General features: G+C 41.5%; 5 protein-coding genes across 9 annotated transcripts; 2 read left to right on the top strand and 3 right to left on the bottom strand.

Annotated features, from left to right (window-relative positions):
• Positions 1–179: 179 nt before the first annotated feature.
• On the bottom strand, positions 180–1594 carry LOC112466145 (MAD2L1-binding protein). Its single transcript, XM_025034071.1, has 2 exons — positions 1157–1594; positions 180–1074 (listed from the first exon to the last, which is right to left on the bottom strand). The coding sequence occupies exons 1-2, from the start codon at positions 1573–1575 to the stop codon at positions 714–716; spliced, it is 780 nt and encodes a 259-aa protein (XP_024889839.1). The 5' UTR covers positions 1576–1594; the 3' UTR covers positions 180–713.
• Positions 1005–5835, top strand: LOC112466127. 3 transcript variants are annotated; one of them, XM_025034037.1, is made up of 14 exons: positions 1654–1744; positions 1849–1928; positions 2013–2104; positions 2271–2489; positions 2579–2779; positions 2850–3023; positions 3097–3221; positions 3298–3800; positions 3900–4102; positions 4169–4370; positions 4452–4643; positions 4730–4822; positions 4900–5187; positions 5248–5835. In XM_025034037.1, the coding sequence occupies exons 3-14, from the start codon at positions 2051–2053 to the stop codon at positions 5565–5567; spliced, it is 2574 nt and encodes an 857-aa protein (XP_024889805.1). In that variant the 5' UTR covers positions 1654–1744; positions 1849–1928; positions 2013–2050; the 3' UTR covers positions 5568–5835. The 3 variants fall into 3 exon arrangements, with proteins under 3 accessions (XP_024889815.1, XP_024889805.1, XP_024889797.1); XM_025034047.1 differs by lacking the exons at positions 1654–1744; positions 1849–1928; positions 2013–2104 and adding an exon at positions 1005–1090; XM_025034029.1 differs by lacking the exons at positions 1654–1744; positions 1849–1928 and having other exon boundaries at positions 1988–2104.
• A 238-nt stretch (positions 5836–6073) lies between these two features.
• Positions 6074–11794, top strand: LOC112466149 (zinc finger protein 91-like). Its single transcript, XM_025034083.1, has 3 exons — positions 6074–6568; positions 7046–7385; positions 7467–11794. The coding sequence occupies exons 1-3, from the start codon at positions 6395–6397 to the stop codon at positions 11063–11065; spliced, it is 4113 nt and encodes a 1370-aa protein (XP_024889851.1). The 5' UTR covers positions 6074–6394; the 3' UTR covers positions 11066–11794.
• Positions 11795–13170: 1376 nt separating this feature from the next.
• Positions 13171–15749, bottom strand: LOC112466180 (transmembrane protein 209). The gene is made up of 8 exons (XM_025034133.1): positions 15505–15749; positions 15291–15416; positions 14918–15219; positions 14503–14826; positions 14298–14428; positions 13883–14209; positions 13553–13774; positions 13171–13475 (listed from the first exon to the last, which is right to left on the bottom strand). Exons 1-8 carry the CDS (start codon positions 15549–15551, stop codon positions 13347–13349), a joined length of 1608 nt encoding a protein of 535 aa, XP_024889901.1. The 5' UTR covers positions 15552–15749; the 3' UTR covers positions 13171–13346.
• A 107-nt stretch (positions 15750–15856) lies between these two features.
• On the bottom strand, positions 15857–19616 carry LOC112466167 (methylcrotonoyl-CoA carboxylase subunit alpha, mitochondrial). Of its 3 annotated transcripts, none has more exons than XM_025034104.1 (10): positions 19542–19616; positions 19039–19266; positions 18888–18954; positions 18435–18819; positions 18010–18344; positions 17633–17929; positions 17099–17308; positions 16464–16958; positions 16201–16386; positions 15857–16129 (listed from the first exon to the last, which is right to left on the bottom strand). In XM_025034104.1, the coding sequence occupies exons 2-10, from the start codon at positions 19074–19076 to the stop codon at positions 16019–16021; spliced, it is 2124 nt and encodes a 707-aa protein (XP_024889872.1). In that variant the 5' UTR covers positions 19077–19266; positions 19542–19616; the 3' UTR covers positions 15857–16018. The 3 variants fall into 3 exon arrangements, with proteins under 3 accessions (XP_024889872.1, XP_024889889.1, XP_024889879.1); XM_025034121.1 differs by having other exon boundaries at positions 19039–19254; positions 19542–19570; XM_025034111.1 differs by lacking the exon at positions 19542–19616 and adding an exon at positions 19462–19483.
• Positions 19617–21353: the final 1737 nt, after the last annotated feature.

Genomic DNA, 21353 nt, shown 5'->3' with positions numbered 1-21353 from the left:
TAATATATGTATTGCCCTACTCCAAAAGCGGTTCTATAGGAGGGATTATCTGTACGTGATTAAAACTTTAGATTCATGCACAATCGAGTTGTCTAACAATCGCACGATTTTCTTGCGTATTTCCTGTTCTTACAAAATTCCTTAATAAGTAGTCGCATAAAACTTATAACATAGATTTAGTGGCGGAGTAATTAACTGCAACTCGATCAGATAAAAATTTAACGTTATAATTATGTATATAATATAAAATATTTCTAGCAATTATACAAAATTTTTCTTATAATAAATCAGCAACATCTTATCTTGTCTATTTTACTGTAAATATCTTGGTTAATCAATAAAATTCATTATTACACAATTTTGTACTGCAACCTTGATTACATAATTCCGATTACTGGCGTATAAGACTTATCACGTTTGTTGTATATTGATACGAATAAAAATACTGGTTTGCTCTTTCTGATAATGAATGGAAATTTCTATCATATGTGACCTCAGGACACTTGTCGAGTCACGTTGTGACATCAATGCGATGTCAGCAGTACAAACACATTAATGCTGTTAAACACATCAATGCTTAATATGGTCTCGTTGCTCTTAATTATAATACGATTACACGGCATTTAATCTATTTAACATCCTAGAGAAAATTGTTCATCCTATGAAAAAAATGTTCAATTCTGCTATAACTGCGCTGTATCGCGAAGTTACGGTCATGAAGAGAATTTAAATCCCTTTATAATCTGCTTTGACTGATACCATCGGTAGGAGGACTGAGTGGCACTATTGTACTGAGTATATTGCACGTCATCTTCGTTCTCCAAATAAGTCTTGCACGAATCGTGATACACTTTGACCAGCGTCCTGCAGTTGCACCGCATATCCGCTTGGTCACTCTGGCACAGTTTAATCCTGAAGCAACTTGCCGTCTGCATAGGCGGCACGTATTGCGGCTTGGGCAGGAAGAAATCGGACACCGAGTTACTGTCGTTTTTCCTCAGCATGACAAACATGTTTGTCATGTTTAGAGGAACGTTCATGGCCTCCTGGAACTCGTCGCACTCCAACATAGACCTGAAAATATAAAATGGCATGTGTATCTCATGATCCTCTAACATATATTCACAAGCGTGCTCCGTTCATCTTTCTTGTTGACCTCATAAGCTTCAAAAGCGGTTTCCTGGAGGAATGCTGATACTCTTTGTGCTGCTTGCTGTTGAGAACGTACGAGGGAAGATCTATCCCAATGTAGAGCTTCGGCGACAGTATCGTAGCGCCGAGTATTATGGCAACCTCCTTTATATCGCAACCCTTGAGGAAGAACTGCGAGGACAGGTGATCCGAGACGGTTTTCAGCGTGCCCGACAGGGCTCTGAAAGATACCGCGTTCCTGTCTGTCGTCTTCACGCTCGTTTGGAATTGAGCTAGCGCCTCGTACGTGAACGGTATCTGCTGCTTCTGATACAGAATGTACTTTATGAGCTCCATCACAACCTTCGTGCACGAGTCGCTGGTCAGCGGCTCGTCCAACATCACGTCGATCTCCATCTCGCCCTTTCTGTCTCTGGAGAACATCGTGGAACGGAGCGAATTCCGAATTCTCCGAGCCTGAGGGGACCTGTGGAGATTTATTTTCAAATATCCGTGCGTCAAAAAAAAAAGAAATGACTGTCAGAGCGACTCGCGTCTGCATTCAACGCGACGCTTTCGCGCGTCTCTCGGGTTAAGGTTAGGAAAAAATCAGGTTAGGTTATCGAAGCCGATCCGTATTATTTCTTGTTGAACCTTCCGGGTCCTTTTTTCCATATTTTTTCCCTAATGTCCAATTGAACACCAATCTCATTTTAGGTGCGAAAAGCGTGGTGCAACGCAACCACAAGGAAACTACTTCCTGTGACATTTAGCGTTCTCAGATGTTGAGTATATTGGTTGGTTGTTGGTTGCCATGTGCCTGGTTAGTTACTAAATTCACCTTATTTACATTCCGCTGTTGAGACGTATGAATTTTGAAGTTTCAAAGCGCCGTGGGGATCGAGAGAAAAATCCAACGATGGAGGTGAAAACGGGGCAAACGAGGAAATTGCTGGAGCTTCTGCGGCAGCAAGTAAACAAGCTCGCTATCTTCGATCGCTATCTTCGATTCATTTCAGTAGTCGATGCGTTCGATGAAACCACTTGACGGAGACTCCGCGTTGCAAAATATAAAAAATTGTAGAGACCGCAGTTAACTTATTGCTTGAGAACAAAAGTCGAAACTTAATTCTTTTCAGGTGGACAAGTTGCATCTATTGCTGACTACCGCTCCCGTCAATCCGTCAGAGATTTTGACCGCAAAGTCGGTACTCTATGAGCAACTGCATTCTTTAACTCAGAGATTCAACAATTTAACAGGCGACGATAATTGCGACTATGAGGAGGCAAATGTAAAGTTTGCTGATGCAGCAACAAATTTGAAATATGTTTCTCTATTGAAAAATGTTGACGAGCTTGTAAGTGGCAGAAGATTCTTGATACGATACTTGATACTGCTTTTATTTCTATTAAATAAATTTTAATTACTTCTTGCTATCTTTTTTAGATTAAGGATATTAAATATGACAATACTGATAGCAATGCAGTCAAACATAAGATGGAATTACTGCTCGATAATCTCGTGTTAGCTTTACGAACATTAGAAGAATTAGAGTGCTTGCCGTTGAAGCAGAGACTTCAGGACTGTCTGGATTACGTTAGAGAAATGAGCACAGCGAACGAGATTGAGGATCTTCAAAATATTAAGGTAACGAAATGAACTCGAGACAATTATTAATCTTTTAACACGAATATTAATCCCCTTTGTGCTTTCACAGGAACTGGGCACTTCAATATTGGAGATACTCGAACCACTGCAGAATTACAGAAAAAGTTTAGTGTCTGCTTTCCTGTCACAGAAACTAGCTTTATATACCTCTCAACTGTGCACGTCATTCGAGATGCTAGTACAACTGGCTCAGGAGCAGCATCAGTTAAACGCGCCGATTTACGTAATAATTACATATTTAATTTTCTTGCACAATTTAAGCTGCTTCTGTATCTACATTGTATGAATATGCGCAGGCTTGCAAGAAGTACGTTTGCGAGAGAACGTGCACGTGCTGCGAAATGATTTTAAACTTGTTGAACGGTCCCAACCCATCGCCGGAAAAGGAAACTTGCGAGAGGGAGAATCATTTCGTCTACAGGTGAGAAAATAAACATATTTTTTTTTTATGTTTTATAATTGTATTCGCGCAAGTAATTTTAATGGTACACTTGCAGAATGGATTTGGCATTAGACATTATATTAGAAATACCGGGCAAAACGCGCGAGGAGCAACTATCCGAATGCGCGGAACTGTGGTTGAGACTGGAGGATGTCTTCTCTCATGCTATGGCAATTACTCAAGTGTGTCAGCCGTATAATTTTAAAGCCATAACTGGTTCGTGCCAGTCCGTAGTGTTGGAATACGAGAAACTAAAACAGCAATTACTGTCGGAAATCCCAGATCCGGCGTTAAACAATTTGTTCACGCATACCTTGACTGACGCGCTTCATCGTTTGGAACGTAAAGTTAACATAGCTGTATTAACGCTCGCGATGGAGGTGTTCAGCAATCCTTACGCGGCTTTGAAGAAACTCGTTATGACGTGCGGAAATTCGTTGAGCGCGAAAAGAAGATCGAAGAGTGATTTAAACGATCTCATAGAAGACTTTGATCAACTCTTTGATCAAACTGTGCAAATTGGAATATTTGCGATCGCTTGTTGCAAAGACAAGAACCGTTAGTTGCTCTTTATCATAATTATTTTTCTTCATGAAAAGCTGCTAACAACTTTTTTCAAATAATAAAATATATCTAATATAGATTTGGTTATTTCAGGCAATAACAAAATTCGTAATTGTCTCGCAGGATTCGAGTCCTTAGAAACTGAATTAATTTCTGCTATAACTTCCTTCTATCTGCATCCAGATAACAAAGAAATGCGTTCCAGTGTCAAGTTGTTGACTACGCAATGGCAAATAGAGATGAATAAGTTTCAGAATGCCGTAAATCTCATTATAAACTCGGCTGCCTTCTGTCAAGTAAGTATAACGGATTATAAAAGATTATAAAGATTTTACGAGTACTTAAATATATTTTTTATCCAGGTAGTTATGGACGATCTTCAAGAACGTATAAGAACAATCTCGGATTGTCTGGATAACAGAGAGCCAGTAACGCAGCTTCAGGTGCAAGGTATCGTTCAGCGTGCTTCAGCTTTATCTAGTCAAGTTACAGCGATCGTAGACGACATTGGTCCTGAAAACATCGATTGTCAAACGATAATGATGACAAGAGAATTAAAAGCAGGTAATTGCGATGCCGTATTACTCACGATTGAAACATATATTTTGTCAGTGGATATTTGGCATGTCTTTTTTTTTATTATAGCTATATATGAAGCCAACAAAGCTGCAAAAACTCTTCTGGTGGAAAACGCAACGGAGCCTCAACAGTTGCGGGTGATAAAACGGTGTGAATTAATATTAAATGTCGTTCAAAGATTGCAGCCCGCCCTGTCTATAATTATAAACAATACGACGCATGAAAAATCTGCGAGAGGCCAAGGAGATTCCAGTCATGGTACGGAATACCGTTTATTAAAATGCAAGAAAGGGCAAGTAACGTTAAGGAAGAATTAAATTAATTAAATTGTACGTATGTTACAGGTAGCGTATCAAATGCCATGAATTTTCCATCTACAATTTACGGTTTGCCGCGCGATAAAAATAGTTCGGTTTACATTAGAACGCCCTATTCAGGTTTGTGAAAACTTTTATTCTCCATACAAGTTGCTTATATGCCTTCGAATTAATGTCAAGTCTTCTCTCTGTTTTAGTAAAAACGCACAAACCGCAGGTATCCATTCAACCGGCAAACAGTATAGTACAAAAACCGTCGGATTTGTCATATTTGATACCTTACATAAGGAACGGCCGTACATTGCGCAGCGAGCATTCCATTATGTACAATACGCCGCATAAGAACAAAAATATAGCGGAGCCAGCCGTTAAAAACGAGATATCCCCTAGGAATCTGTCTAACATTAGACAACATCTTTTTAGCAGAGATAGCTTCAGCATTCACGTCGACTTCGACATAGCTGAAGAAAGCATGGATTTAACAGGTAATATACTTGAAAAGGCCGTCTAGATAAGAACTGTGATTACATTGGAAGCCGTTTCAGCTGCCTTAGCGAAGATAACTTCGTCGTCCACGTCGGAAAATGCAACGTTCTCGTCGTGCCAATTGTCAGAAGTAGAAAACGTATCTTCACAGAACGTAAATAAGAAATTGGCTTTCAACATCGTGGAAAAACTATGCCAAACTGGTAGGCCAGAAACGGAAAGCTGTTTAATTGAGTCCGAGATAACGGAGAAGATAGGAAAATGTACCATATCTGGTGGCGGTGACGCGTCTCTGATCATGGAGTCGTGTCAAAAGCTCAATAGCGTTCGATCTCCAAATAAAATACAAAATTCGACCTCGGGGCAACATGAGGTATAAAAGGAGACTATATTTTTTTTTTCAATGTTGAACATTAAGTATTAACGCAATTTTTTAATAGCATTTAAGGTGACGGTTACATCAATGTGTAATTATAAGCGAATTACAATGTCGATTACACGTATCGTTACATAATAATTACATTAATAAAATTTTAAATTTCAATTGTAAATGTTAAATATCAAAATATTTATTACGATATAAAAGAGGTTGAAACAAATTCAAAAGAAATTCTTCTTTTCTGCATTTCCTTTCAAAACTGCGGAGGGAAACGTGATCGCCGGAAGTTGTAATAGAATCTCCCGGAAGTAAATGGAAATTACTAGATTTGCAGAATCGCCGAGGGGCGAAGAGAGAATAGTCTGTCGAAAATCACCAGAAGTTACTAGGATTATAATCAGCAGATAATTGAAATCGCAAAGATAGCAATTCTCCGAGAAATCACGATTTTCACGGCTCGCGAATTTCTCGGCGACTCCGTGCCGTTTCGATAGCACGAGCGCATATGGTTGCTCTTTGCAGCTGTACTCTTCACACCCTTCCTCTTTCTCTCGCCGATTACTCCGATTACTCCGATTATATTCCCATTTTAGGTGCAAAAAGTATGCCGATAGTGCAGCTACCGAGAACAGCCTTCATATGTCTGAACGTGTCGACCTCTCGTTATGTCAAAACGAAAACGATGTAATAAAGAGAAACATATTTTTCCGCATCTCCTAGTTAGTGGTGGGTGAAGGAAGACGGTGCGCGGGACCAGCGAGGAGGAGCGTGGCCGGGCAGCCCGATTCGTTCCCAGGTCGGTCCAAGTCAGTTCCGCCGAACGAAACATGGACGCCGTGGAGATAAATACGTCGGGTCCGCCGCAGGGCGAGGACGCGATCGCGTCCGGCATGAAGATATGCCGCGTCTGCCTGCTCGGCAACCTGATGATGCGCGACCTCTTCCTGGAGAGCGAGGTCGCGTCCCTGTCGGCGAAGGCGATGAGCTTCGCCAACGTTAAGGTTAGATGCGCAATTTGGAGGTTAGGTGCCGACGCTGTATCCCGAGCCCCTCGCCTTTACCGTCGCTCTCCTTCTTCTGGTTCCGGACGGATTTTTAGACCTCTCCCCGACGATGGTCGAGCTTCTCGCGATTCTCCCACCTTCCCTCCGCCATCCCCGCGTTAGATCAAGTTCCTTGGCTTGTTGAACCTGCACGACGCGTCCTCGCGCGTCCTGCCTTTAGCACACATCTTCGCTGCCACCGTAAAACCGTTATAATGCTACCTCAGAGACCACGCAGAATAATACATGTTAAATAGATGACTTGTCGAGGCCAGGAGTAATGCATGTGACACACAAGTAAAAATTTTGTGTGTATCACTGGTGATGCGCGTGGCAGCCAGGGTGGTAATCGCGACATCGGACTAGCTTTATTCCTTGCATAATCAGCGTCAATGTTTTTCTTCTAAGATGTACTGAACCGTATTCTTCGATCAGATGTTACCAGGCGACGGTCTACCGGCACAGGTGTGCTGCATGTGCGCCGCCAAGTTGGAGTCGGCGTACGAGTTTAAGTTACAAGTGGAGCAAGCCGACAACGTTCTTCGAGGAAAGCTCGTCGGTGGAATAATAAAGGAGGAGTTGTTTCTTAATGAAGTCGAAATACACTTGGATGCCGAGAGGAATGACAATATAGAAGAGATAAGTGTCAGTACTGATTATGAATCTACCACTACGGTATTGCCAGTGGAGTCAGCAGCTGACAAGAACTTTCTGAAAAATCAGTTAATGATTTTGGAAGCTGAGAAATTGTCAGAGACAGAGGAAATTCAACAAGGTGAGTAAAATCCGTTTGACGAATCAATGGTGTTTATACAGTTTTTCCAAATATTTTATTAATACTGACTTTACTGTTTAGATTTAGAACAAGATAACTCGCGAGAAAGCATTGTGGAAGAATTGCAGCAAGAATTGGCCGACGCGGAAGACAATGATATATCAGATGGTATCGATGAATCTAGGGCTGAAGAAGTTTCCAGCGACGAGAATATCATTCGAAGTTGCACAGATGCAATTCCAACAGAGGAACATGATTACATTATGCAGCAATGTAGTTTGCCTGCTGAACAACTCTCCTTGCAGGAAGAAATGCAGGAAAATGTACCAGAACTTGAGCAAGACACACTTGAATGCCAAGAAACATCGTCTGAACAAAACCAAGAGATTCAGGTTGAACAAAATCAAGAGATTCAAGCTGAGGAAGATCAAGAGATTGAAACTGAGCAAATTCACGAAATTCAAGCTGAGCAAAACCAAGAGATTCAGGCTGAAATAAACCAAGAGATTCAGGTTGAAATAAACCAAGAGATTCAGGCTGAAATAAATCAAGAGATTCAGGCTGAATTAGATCAAGAAGCTCAAGCTGAGCAGGAGAATCAAGCTGAGCAAAATCAAAATGACACAGAGGTATTATTCAAGGAGGAAACGCTCACAGCTAATACTGATGAGCCAGTGGAACAGGAATCATCCCAAAATGAAACGAGGAGAAGTAAACGTAGATTGGCTCGTCGGATATTTACCGAGCGGAATTCCGACGAGGAGAATTATTTCGAAAATTTGAATCTCAGTTCTCGATTGAAAAAAGCGCAGTCAGACAAGACGGAGAAGATCTTTTTTATGTGTTACTTGTGCGATAAGCAATTCCTTTCGAAGAACGTCCTGAAAGAACATATGCATTCCCACGAAGAAGTGAGAAAAACACTATCTCTGAAGAAAACACCGGAGAAACCGCAGAAGGTGCAGGCCAGCGCTTCCGCGAAGACGCCGCCATCCGGAAAGAAAGCCAACAAGTGCCCTTATTGTGGTAAAGAGTATCTGTACATAAACTCGTTTACCAAACACATTAAGCAACACGAGCGGGAGCGGGAGGAAGCGAAGGAGGATCCAATGCCACTCGAGATATCGTTCCATGAGGATGAGCATAGTCTAGACTTTGATAGCGGCAACAGATCGGATAGCGAGTGCAAGAAGCGAAAGAGAGGAAATACAGCCGACGATGACACGAGCGACAGCGATCAGGATAAAAGAAGAAAGCGCAGTCACGTTGAGGAGTTTGCGTGTGACAAATGTTCAGAAAAATTCGACACAAAGCGAGGCTTGCATAAGCATTCGATCACGCATGTTAGCTTTGAGTGCAGCGTGTGTAACGAGGAGTACGACACTCTGGAACAACTGAGAAATCACCGAACGAAGCACGTGGTCGAAGGAGTGCTCACCGAACAGGATTTGGAAGAGGACATGAAGCAGATGAAGAGCGAGAACAACGATGAAGACAACAAGAACATCGAGATTGAGGAGCGCAACGGCGAACCCACCGAAAACACGAAGGAACTGAAGTGCCCGACGTGCTCGATGACGTTCTCGCGTAAGAAAGCGCTGTCCAGACACATTGAGACGACGCATTCCAGCACCCGCTCTTACGAATGCAAGATATGCTGTCAACAATTCACACGGAAGGATCTCCTGCGCAGGCATGCCGAGCAGCACGCACGAGTGAAGACCTACAAGTGTACCCAGTGCAATAAGACCTTCGGCAACGAGCTCACGCTGAGAAATCACCTGGTTGCCACGAATCACAAGACATTCGTACACGGGCAGGAATACGATCCGAATAAGCGTATAAAGCGCGTGGCGGCGAGAGCGGCGCAGAAGATCATCGACAAGATCAAGACGGAGGACGGCCTCGAGGATTACGACGACGATAACGACGACAATACCGATTACGACGCCAAGTTGGACGGGCATTATCGCCGTAAGCGCGACGCTACACCAAAGAAGTACAGTTATAAGAAGGAGTTTGAGTGCGCGACCTGTAGCAAGAGGTACAGCACGAAGCAAGCGTTGACAAAGCACATGGAGCAGCATGTGAAGGAGGAGAAAGCGGAAAAGGCAGCGGAGAAGGCGGCGGAGAAGCTGAAGAAAGCCGCTTTGGAGAAGAAGGAGGCGCAGAAGAAGGAGACGACGAGCAGCATCGGTGATAACGATGATGACGATATCGACTCCGACTTCGAGAGCGGCCTCGACTGGCCGATGGACAGTCACGAATGCACCACGTGTAAGAAACGATACAGCACGAAGAAGTCGCTGCTGCGCCACCAGCTGTTGCACGAGGAGCCGAACTTCGAGTGTGACATCTGCAACGCCAAGTTCTACCGCAAGGACAAGCTGAAGGCGCACTACGACAAATGTTCCGAGAAGAATCCCGACCAGGTGAGGAAGTGCAATATCTGCGGCGACAGTTTCGAGAACAACGAGATCCTGCGCGAGCACAGAGCCAAGCACGTCACTGAAGGCATCTTAACGGAGGAGGATCTGAGGGACATCGAGCCGAAATCCGAAGAGAAGAAACCGGGCGAGAAGATCGGTCGGAAGAGGAGGACCGATATCGTGGGGCTCGAGTGTACCGAATGCAACAAACAGTACACCTCCAGAAAAGGTCTACTGCGGCACATTCAGGTGCACGAGGGCAAGAAGTACCTGTGCGACATATGCCCGAAGAAGTTCTACCGTCGGGAACATCTGAAGATCCACGTGGCCAAGCACAACATGATCAAGCCGTACAAATGCACCCGATGCACCAAGCGCTTCATCAAGGAGGAGCAGCTCAACAATCACCTGCCTAAGCACGATCGCACGTTCAAGAAGACCAAGGAGACCGACAGCTCCAAGAGATTCCTCTGCGAGATCTGCAGCAAGAGCTTCACGCAATCGACGACGCTGATAGCGCATCTGCGCGCCCACAACGGTATCAAGCCGTACGTGTGCGAGGTATGCTCCAGACCGTTCACCACCAACGCCTACTTGAAGATGCATATGCGCACGCACACGCAGGAACGTCCGTACATCTGCCAGTACTGTTCGCGAGCGTTCGCGCGCGCCGACACCTTGGCGAATCATCTGACGTCGCACACTGGCGAGGCCAAGTATCACTGCAAGTGCTGTCCGAAGAACTTCCGACGATTGAAATCGCTGAAGGAGCACATGTTTATTCATACGGGTCAGCGGCCTTACGAGTGTCCAACTTGCGACAGGAAGTTCAACAATAATGGCAGCCGCTATGCGCATAGCAAGCGGTGTAAGCAGAATCTTTTGCAGAATCAGAACCGGGCGCAGCAGATGATCCAGCAGACGACACAGCATCAGCAACAGCAACAGCATCCACAGCAGCAGCAACAGCAGCAGCCGCAGCCGCAGCAAGTGCAGATACAGGTGCAGCAGCAGCCGCATTCAGTCAGGTTGCATCAAACGATCGGCCAGGCGCAAGTAGTCAAGGCGCAAAACATCAAAACGATCGCTATAGCGAGACCGGCTGAGCCTACCACGGTAACCACGGCGCAACAAGTTATGCAGCATCAGGAGATACTGATGCCTCTAATCCTGCCGCTTACCGTCACTCTCACCGACGTAGGCGAGGAGGTGATACTACCCGAGGGTACAAAGATATACACCACCTCTTAATCGAGCTGTTTTTCTCGTGCTCGTTAAATAATATAGGAAAGAAGGGACGTGCCGTTCAAGAGGATGAAAGCGCATGTTAACGATATGAATGCGAATCAGAGTGAATTTTGTTCTCCTGACACCCTGTGACCATCGTTTTCATTCCCACACTTCCGATACGCACGGGAAATCCGGAAATGATGACTTCGCGACGAGATGGTTCACGTTATCGAGGGATTTTTCCTTAGATTGTATAAGAAAGGGTGCGATGCTCCATTAGGTGTACGATAAATGTATGGATTTAACAGAGGGAGTATCATTTTGATTATGTATGAAACGTTATATTGAAGTTTATTTTTGCAACGGTGAAGGCATTAATAAGTGATATATGTATAATTTATCTAGAAATTTTAAATATATGTACGTTGACATAATACACTATTCATTCCCATATATTACCGAGAATGAATAGTGTAAACATTTTGAAAACGTGACGAATTATGAAAAGGACAGGAAGAGGCAAATGTCTATCACGAATGTGTGTTGTAATATAGATTGATTTTCTTTAAGAGACATAATATGGATAAGAGAATAGTTTTTAAATACTTAAAGCTTAGCATGTATTAAACAATATTAGATTTACTCTTTCGCTTAGTTTATTCTTCCAGAGATCTTTCTTCGTTTTCTTTAATTGAATACTACCATTTTTATTTAAAAAAAAATTGATTTGCAAACAACTTAAAAGTTATAAATCTGACAATTTCGTCATTTTAATTATGTTTATAATAAAGGTTTTTTGTAACATGTAATTGTATAATTATATGTAATTATATACGCAATTATAATACAAAATGATAATAAAGTGACGATGTAATTATAATATATATAATTATTGATATAATTACATAATAATTATATTTAGAAATTACACTAATCCTAAGTGAAGACATAATCGGGCATCATTTAATTCTCTATAAAACTGAATTTGTTAACTCTTTTATATTTTTGTTTAATTAATATTATGCAAATATATTATATTACGTTATCATTGATTCTTGTAGAAGGAGTATCCTAAAGCGATGTTGTGTGTAATATCGTCTATTGGAATTAATTCGCATAAAATTTTAACTCTTATATTGCCTGTATTTAAAACTAAACAGTTTTTTACAAAAATAGTTACGGAGAGAGAGAACAGTTACGATTACAAAAATTATTATTAAATTCCATATTGCAATAAGTTCACTAATTTTTTTCATTAAAACATAGCAAAATGAAAAAAATTATAAATTTTATAATAGATAAGTTTCACATGCAATGTGCTCTTACACATAATATTAATTCATGTCTGCATAACATATGTAAAATTAATACGAAACTAAACCACATGTATAAACTACATATATCATATAAACGTTGTTATTACATATGTGTGAGACATAATTCTTATTAGTTTCTGTTGTAATAAATAAAGTATTTGTTCTAATCTTACATCGTGGTTTATGGTCATCGGAGTTATTAAATTTACTGTATTGATATACTTTAATTGTATATATTGGTTCGAACTGAAAGAATCCTTTGTAATTTTACAATATACATCCTAATCCAAAGAATAATGTAATAAATTTATAGAACTTCGTTTAAATACGATTTACCTCATCGTATCGAATATGTTTCAATGATAAGTTGATCATAGCAATGAGAAAGAGAAATGGAAGTTCACACATATAATCTTTTTTTTCCTTTTGTCTTATCAGACGTGTGAGAAGGTTTGAATTAATTATTCGAGATCTTCACGCAAAGTGATAATAACGATTGAGTGATCTTGTAACAGTTGTAATTAATGAAATATTTTCAATTGCATTATGCGCATTTATAGAACTATATTTTATAAAAATATGTATGTATACATTTTTTTATTGAGCTATTGTCGATGTTTGACGAAACTATCAGTCTTGACTCGATTTTGGCAAGAGAAACACACAGGTTGATTTTTGTTAAATGAAGAATGACAAACGGGAAACTTATAACAGTCGAAAGTCATAATTCCTGTTATCTTATGATATCAAATATAACTGCAATGAGAATAAAGAAATCATGGTATTCAAGTACTCAGTGTAACCAATCTTTTTAGTATAAACACTTGTTTTATTTAGTCGCGTTTGTTAAATCAACACTATAAAATATTACACACAAAATATTAAGCGCAGTCTTATGGGCGTAAATCTGAATCTGTATGATAATCACAATCCTTCTTTTTTTTTCCTTTCATTTTCATTGGGCAGCATATAAAAGTCAATTTGTTTCAGCCGTCTATCACCCACAGAATATTGATTCCGGAAGATCCTGAATTAACTCGCCCTAACATGCCGTGATCTCGCGTCTTGACTATGTATAAAAAGAGTAAGAGCGTATGGAACAAATTATTGCGTCCCTAAAAATATAATCGCCATTATAAAGCGAGAAATGTAAGCGATATAAGTATATCTATCTACATGAGATTTTAATTACCCGTTGTACTTCCTCGTAATCGCTCGGAAGAGAATCACCGGATAGCGCTAGACTGTAGTGCGGTGGATTTATAGATTGACAGACTATTACCGGGCCCTTGTTCCGCGGCAATTCCATGCCAGATCTCGCCATATATCTTGATGTAAACGGCCTGGCGTCTGGTTGATCCAAGGGCGCTTCCAATTGTGTGTCCATATAGGTCGAAATTAGATGCATTATTATCTGCATAGAGAGACGTAGAGAGAGTGTGCCAGAAAAGATCAGTAAAAATTTTCGGAGGAGCTACAATCTCTTCGATATAGAGAATTTATAATTTTCTATGCTGCTTACAGCGGAATCCGTTGGCAAGCTAGAGTCCCATTCTTTACCGTTGTGAGACCCACCACCGTTCCATTTAAATTCGCTCATGGATCCTCCCTTTGCGAGCGTTTTGATTCTCTTCACGAGGTACTCCTGATTGTTACAGAGTTCCAAAAAGGGAACCAAAGTGGGCAGAGTGGGAATCACACAGACTAGAAATTGTGCTTGCGCGAGTTTCCTGAGTCTGTCCAGTCCTACGTGGCCCGGCTGTGAGTCGCTCAAGCCGTGGCGTACTAATGTTGCACATATATTATCTATTTCCAAAGCCACGCGTTCGACGACTGTCTTGCTGACCCACTAAAATATTATTTACATATTTGAAATATTAAACCAGACAATTCTTCATAGCACAATATATTTTTCTGTTTTGTATCGTAATTCTTACCATCCGGAGATTGGCAGTCCATTCATTGACTTTGTTGGAATCAACTCTGTACTTTCGCCATATATCTAGTGCACCAAATGTACCTCTAGGAGAACTTCCTTCTTCAGCGGGGCTGGTCGCTTTTGTTTTATCTAAATAACGATGTAAATGATTTTTAAGAATTTTCATAAAGAAGTACAAGACATAAAATAAATTTCAGATTTACCTATTGTAGGCGCAAGCTGATAAGCGCATCTTCTTAACAACGGTGATACCTCACCAGGACTTCGGGTAGCAGGATGAGACCAAAAGGAACTCAAGAGATTAGAAGGTTGATCGACAGTCGTGGATAATGCGCACTTCCTTTGCTGTTCAACCTCTTTGAGATAACTCTCAAGTTCGCATTCGTCCTGAATGAGATCCTCGTTTGTCAGGCTGCCATTTAAAGAAATATTCGTGGATCTACTTAGCGATCCGTTAGAGCTCGTGGTCGTTTTAGAAGATACGAAATTACTGTACTTAAGAAATGGGACTGATGGCGAATAATCCTCTTAAAAAAAGAAAAAGCCAAATATAAAAAGCTACGTTTTGCATAATAAAATTTAAGGCATAATTACAATAGAAGGAAGTATTTTACATACTGATATCACTCAGAACCGAAGATCCAAGAGTCGTTGAACGTCTGCTAAGGTTTATGCAAGACAAATTCAACGAGGGACTTGGCTCCGGAGTCGTCTGCTTCTGCGGCATCTCGTCCTTGAATAGGGGATCATCTTCTGTGACTCCTAAAAGCGGCCTTTGTTTAGGGCTAAGCGTAATCGGCTTCAGGCTCAAAGTGGCCCAGGTATATTGTATAATGTGGTACAGAGCATTCAAAGCAAGTATCGATGCTAGGCAACACTCGACCCAATAAACCGGTTTGTACGTGAATCCACCGTAGAATCTGCAAAACAAAGCCGAGCTTGTAATAATCGCTATCGCTTCAGATGCGATTTAAGAGAAAGGAAGTCTCACATGTCAAAGACTACGATGCTAAGCAGTACACTGTTGATAAAAAACCATATGATACTGTTGCGAGCTTTGTTCTGCGTTTGCCTTAGATCCAGTAACTGCTGCACTTGCGGCTTGGGCGTTAAAACTCTGCAAGTAACACGTGGTTTTGGAAAATAACATTCTTTGAGGAGTGCGTTCTAACCTCATCTCGTGATAACTTGTAAAGAATTTTTACCTCGCGTTAGAAGATATGCATTTCATAGGAGAGTTGAAGTTGCTCATGTTAAAAAATCTATATCGCGCTAATGTTAAACAATTATTATTATTCTGAATTCCGAGAGAACTACTATATTATTTCCCTCGCTTTCGCGGCTCCACGCTCCACTTTGCTCCGCTTTCAACTTCAAAATGTGTTTTGAAACTGCTGCCAACAGTTTTCCGTACATTATGCAAGGAGAGTAACATTTTTTTATTATGTTAGCTACACTGTCATTCAAAACAAAATAGATTTTTTCGAAATGATAACTTCAGCTTTCCTAACATATAAATTTTGACACTACATTTATAAATACACAAAATACAGATTGTCTGTTTTGCAAAATTTATTGTCTCTTTCTTTTTTATTAAAAAATACATGTAACAAAATATAATTTATTTTAGATCTAACGATAATCATTCAACAATTATAAGTTCTGCATCCTTATTTCAGTACCTTTTATCTCAGTGCTATCTTTATTATAAAATATATATTATATTTGGCACTTGGTCAATTTCACGAGAAGCTTATTTTTGGCAACGTTATCACCTATAGAGCACAGCACGTCCTCAACAATTCCATCTACAGACGCTTTAATAATATGCTGCAAACAGAAAAACGTTAGCTACATCATACGCGTATCGCGCGTTGATATTAATAATCCAATAAATTCACCTCCATTTTCATAGCGACAATAACAAGCAACGAATCGCCCTTCTTTACTGTGTCCCCCTTGTCGATGAAAACCTTGTCAACTAATCCAGGCATCGGGCTCAAAGCGGTGTATGGATTTTGCTCGTCCTGGCTTGTAATCGCGGTCACAAACTTGGGAGTGGGAATAACCAATTGCCATTCACGATCCTACGAACAAAATTGCTCCATAAAAATTAATACGCAAAGCATTACAGCCATTAAATGCTACGTAATTAATTAATCACCTTGGTAAATATGTGTAGCTTGTTATTAAGTTTCACCGTTCGCGCCTTAGTGACAATCTCGTCAATTTCCGCAAACAATTCTAAAGCACCATCAGTCTTCTTCAAAGTTCCAGTTACTTTCCTCCATGGTCCTAATCTATTGACTCTCATCAGATACACATCCGGTTCAGGGTATTTCACCTCCACTATGTTATTTTCTTTTCCAACATCGAAGAGAAATGTACGGTTTAACACGTGATTTAATCTGAGGCCCGTTTCCACAGCGAATGGTGTAAAAGGATCCTTTGTCTCCAAAGACACGCTTAACGACTCCATATCTTCATACAGTATCGAGGCGAGAGTACCCTGAATCAGTATTCTGTTAGATATGTGTAACTTAGGGAATAGTTGCTCAAAATTTTCCTCAATAAACCCCGTATGCACTTCGCCATTTTGAAATTTCGGATGCGCACAGAGATCTTTAATAAATTCTATGTTCGTATCCAAGCCAGCTATCTGTAAATATAATTAGTTCAATTATCAATTAAATATATAATAGTACAGTCCTATATTATAAATATATTATAAATTCTATAATATAACAAGTTCAATCTTCGTTTGCCATAAATTTTAAATTTTTTAATTGCGCTACTTACATTGTAGTCACTGAGTTTCGATATAAGTACATTAAGGGCTTCGCCCCTGTCCTTTCCCCAGACCACTAATTTCGCTATCATCGGATCGTAATGTACAGATACCTCATCGTTCTGTCGCACTCCAGTTTCGACTCTGACATTGCCCGTTGCTTCAGGAGGCTTTAAGTACAAAAGCTGACCGGCTCCTGGTAAGAAACCATTCCTTGGATTCTGTGATATCACAACGATAAATCCATTCCATGATAAATAAAATTGCACTTATTCATTTTGACACATGTAGAGATCCTCGAGTTAGAGTACATTCGCTATCTCTTTCTCTTTAACTCAGCCTTTTCTGACGCGTTCATATAGGACAGTCCATGCTGTAAAAGTTTTATAAGTATCGCAGTAATAGATAAATAGCGATATTGTAGATAGCGAATGTATATCCTTCTCTCTCGCAGGATTTTGACAAAATTACTTTATGGCCAGACTCTAATTCTAGGATCTTTAGGCACGTGGAACGCGAATAGACAAAATACGATGAGCCATTACCTCGGCATAAATTCTCGCTTCAAACGCGTGGCCGTTAAGACGGATCTGTTCTTGCTTAAGCGGGAGTTCCTCGCCGCTCGCAATTCTCAGTTGCCACTCAACCAGATCCAGGCCAGTAATCGCCTCGGTGACGGGATGCTCTACCTGGAGACGCGTATTCATCTCCATAAAGTGAAAACTGTGATTATTCCGATCCATTATGAACTCCACCGTTCCGGCGCCTACATATCCCACAGCTTTAGCGGCACGCACAGCCGCTTCGCCCAATTCCTGCCTCAGCTGCTGAGAAATGCCAGGCTGTAAAATAAAGGGTCACATATAATCACTTTGGTTTTCCATCGTTCCGTAAATCTCTACAATAGGGAAAGGATACGTACAGCAGGCGCTTCTTCGATCACTTTCTGATGCCTCCTTTGCACGGAGCAGTCTCTTTCAAATAGATAGACGACATTCCCGTGCTTGTCAGCGAAGATCTGTACTTCCACATGCCTAGGGTCGATAACATATTTTTCCAGAAGCACCGCTGAATCGCCAAACGCCTTCTCGGACTCGGTTCTCGCGGATTCCAGCGCCTCGACGAAATCGGACTCCCTCTGAGCGATCCTCATACCTTTCCCGCCGCCACCGCGCACGGCCTTGATCATCAATGGGAAGCCAATCTTCCTGGCTTCTGCCAACAAGGTTTCGTTCGTCTGATCCTCACCGTGATATCCTACAAACATGCAGAATATTTGAAAAATATGATTCTGTTTTATTTTATACATATGTATATATGTATATTTAGAATAGGAAAAAAATCCACCTTCTATGATAGGAACTCCAGCTTTTGTCATGATAGCCTTTGAGGTGTTCTTTATACCCATATCTCTGATGGCACTGGCTGGTGGACCAATAAATATGATATTCTCCTTCTGGCACAGCTCCGCGAATTCTGTATTCTCCGAAAGAAATCCATATCCCGGATGCACGGCTTGGCACTTCGCCTGCTTGGCCACCGATATAATCTTGTCCTGCCGCAGGTAACTCTGGCTTGATTGAGCCGGACCGATGCAGTAAGCCTCATCGGCCTGCTCCACGTGCATGGAATTCCTGTCTGCCTCGCTGTACACCGCCACGGTCCTTACGCCGAGCTTCTTGGCAGTTTTCGTTATGCGACATGCTATCTCTCCTCGGTTTGCTATCAGAATCTGCAACACGGATCTATGTTGAAATGAGCGTATCTCTTGAGCGACAATCAGTCATTCTGGGAACTGACCTTGTTGATCCTGTCGATCCTCGAAGCCGACTGGTGCGTACCCCGGATATACGAGGTTAGCTGACTCCTACGATCACGTTAGTAATTAATATGTATTAAGATAATACATACAACAAAAGAAAATATTGAAAAGATATCATATGCCACTTGCCTGTGAAACACTGACTTTAATTTTTCAAAATGATACATGATTTATGTGTTTCAACTCGACAAGTACATAATAAGTAGCAGTGCGATGCAGTAAATGTATTCCTTCAGGTTGATTTATCTTCCTTTCACATCCTGCTGAGCTGTAACAACATGCTTACGTGACTGTTTCTTATCAGTCCCATGACTCGATGATACCCATTTGTGATGACCCTGCAACCTGCAACCGATCCTATAGAAGCACAATATCTTAAAAAATGCCTATAGAACTAGCAGAAAACAGTTGTAATAATAAAAAGGGCTAAAAATGCCTCAGAAAGTGCTGCATACACAAGATTTTTACAAGTCATCTGTTTAATATTAAAATATATAATTAATCTAAAAAATTTCATTGTTTTATTTACTCAATCTATTTTTCTCCGCTTACTATTAAAAGAATTCGTAATAATAACTGTGTAATATGAGTGAAAAGCAGTGACTTGTTAGGTCAATTATCGTCGTACTCACCTCGTGATATTTTATTATGAAAACATCAACAGTGATTTTGGATTTTAGACCTGGACAAGAGAGTCGAACGTTGATAATGCAGGAACCTGGTTAAATGGAGTAGCAAGGTAAAACAGGTGGTAATACAGAAATCTATTCTTTCGGATTATAATGCAATAATTATCCAATGATCCGCAAAGATCTTCCCGAGAACTCCACCAGAAAGCGCGCCCATCTTCCGCCATTCCGCCGCATTATTACCCTTTGTCACGCGTTCTATGTCACGTAATGATTTCTAATTGACGCTTTGTACCGCCAATATTGGTATTGCAGACGGAGATTATGAATTAAGATTGTCACCTACACCTTACTGGCAATAGTGGCAATGCCGCTCCATTATTACGATCTGACGCGAAGCTTATTCGGAGGAGTCACGAAGGCGATCGAATGCTCGTAATATAATTCATCTCACTTTCTCATTTTCCTCGAATCATCTTCGCCATTTTGAAAACGGCAACGATAACTTTAAAATCATTTCCTTATCGTTCTAGGCGACCGCGAGAAGAAGAGTTTTTATACAGATGCAGATCGACAAATTCGAAGATGCGATATCGTTTCACCGTGCATGAGATCCCAGAGAGAGCGCGAGAATATTTGCAAGGGGTTGGATATGATTTCGCGATCGAATCGGAGGCACGAGTCAGGCTGCGGTCGACGGTCGTTTGTCCTGACGCAGTGCTAATTCGATCGGCGCCGTATAGCACCGTCGATTTGGCTCCTTTGAATTAGAGCCCGATGATACAAACATTACAAATCTCCCCGGCGGGCAATTCCCGCCAGTCGAGCCGTTCCAGTTAATTCGGGGAGAACGCCAGAATTATCGATGCCTCTTGTAAATGAGAGACGAGAGGAGGTCTTTAACACTGTTATTAATCAATAAGGGGCTCTTTGATTTCGAATTATAAATTATAGGAATAAAAAAATTATCGAGATTTACAGATCTCGTCCGAATAAATTCAGGAATATACATCCAAGACGTCGGCAAGGCCGAAAATTTTTAAGCTAATCAGCAAAATTGCAATGACTATATGTAAGTATGTTTAGAAATGCCTCCATTATATAAAAATAACGCCATTTCAATCGTTATTGCCCTTTTAGTTTCGTGAAGATAGCGATTTTCGATCCTCTTCATGATAAGAGAGCCACCAACGCCTGTAAAATGATCCACGCGCATCAGAGAAAAAGATCGATTCCGAGTTCGGATCGAACGAGCCGGGACTTATAGCATCCCGATCCCGCGCACGACCGAATCGAAATCGAGTCTACACGCAATGTAATCACGCATTATCGCACGCGTGTTTGCGTTTTACGGGCGCGTGCACGTTCGCGCTTTCGCGCGCGCACGTAAAGGACCATCACCGACGCCGCACGCGGAAATCCGGATTTGCGTGCATGGCACACGGGCAGGACACCCACACACGCACGCGAAAGGGGAGATTTTGTACGGCCGGTGCCAGATTGATTTGGTTTACCTAAACCGCTATCCCGTCCCCCTCTTGCTGGAAATCAGAGAGAGAGAGAGAGAGGAAGGAGGGTGCCGTGGATACCGCCCTGAATTTTCCGCCGGCAAGTCGCGGCGAGGAAGGGTGTTTACTCAAGACACGACAATTCATTACGTAATTGAATTGAATGAGCCCTCTCCTTCGCTCCGCATCGCCCATCCCCTTTCCGAAGCGTTCGGCTCGAACCGTGTATACGCGTGCGAATGCTCAGGCACGCGTGTGCGTGGTGTACGCGAGCCGAAGGGTGGACCGGGATTCAGAGGTGGATTAA

The sequence above is a fragment of the Temnothorax curvispinosus genome, unplaced genomic scaffold, assembly GCF_003070985.1.
Source record: "Temnothorax curvispinosus isolate PA1 unplaced genomic scaffold, ASM307098v1 QBEX01001522.1, whole genome shotgun sequence".
In the NCBI taxonomy this organism is placed as follows: Eukaryota; Metazoa; Arthropoda; class Insecta; order Hymenoptera; family Formicidae; genus Temnothorax; species Temnothorax curvispinosus.
This window is presented reverse-complemented; position numbering and strand designations above follow the sequence as displayed.

Coding starts and splice junctions, on each gene's coding strand:
- LOC112466145 (XM_025034071.1), bottom strand. CDS start 1,575: ATGTTCTCCAGAGACAGAAAGGGCGAGATGGAGATCGACGTGATGTTG. Junction 1,075..1,156: donor CCGCTTTTGAAGCTTATGAG/GTCAACAAGAAA, acceptor TTATATTTTCAG/GTCTATGTTGGAGTGCGACG.
- LOC112466127 (XM_025034029.1), top strand. CDS start 2,000: ATGAATTTTGAAGTTTCAAAGCGCCGTGGGGATCGAGAGAAAAATCCA. Junction 3,222..3,297: donor GAGAATCATTTCGTCTACAG/GTGAGAAAATAA, acceptor GTACACTTGCAG/AATGGATTTGGCATTAGACA. Junction 3,801..3,899: donor TTGTTGCAAAGACAAGAACC/GTTAGTTGCTCT, acceptor TGGTTATTTCAG/GCAATAACAAAATTCGTAAT.
- LOC112466149 (XM_025034083.1), top strand. CDS start 6,395: ATGGACGCCGTGGAGATAAATACGTCGGGTCCGCCGCAGGGCGAGGAC. Junction 6,569..7,045: donor TGAGCTTCGCCAACGTTAAG/GTTAGATGCGCA, acceptor TTCTTCGATCAG/ATGTTACCAGGCGACGGTCT. Junction 7,386..7,466: donor GACAGAGGAAATTCAACAAG/GTGAGTAAAATC, acceptor TTTACTGTTTAG/ATTTAGAACAAGATAACTCG.
- LOC112466180 (XM_025034133.1), bottom strand. CDS start 15,551: ATGAGCAACTTCAACTCTCCTATGAAATGCATATCTTCTAACGCGAG. Junction 15,220..15,290: donor AGCATCGTAGTCTTTGACAT/GTGAGACTTCCT, acceptor TTTGTTTTGCAG/ATTCTACGGTGGATTCACGT. Junction 13,476..13,552: donor ATTACGAGGAAGTACAACGG/GTAATTAAAATC, acceptor TTATATTTTTAG/GGACGCAATAATTTGTTCCA.
- LOC112466167 (XM_025034104.1), bottom strand. CDS start 19,076: ATGTATCATTTTGAAAAATTAAAGTCAGTGTTTCACAG. Junction 17,930..18,009: donor TGATCGAAGAAGCGCCTGCT/GTACGTATCCTT, acceptor TTTATTTTACAG/CCTGGCATTTCTCAGCAGCT. Junction 16,387..16,463: donor AGCTACACATATTTACCAAG/GTGATTAATTAA, acceptor TTTTGTTCGTAG/GATCGTGAATGGCAATTGGT.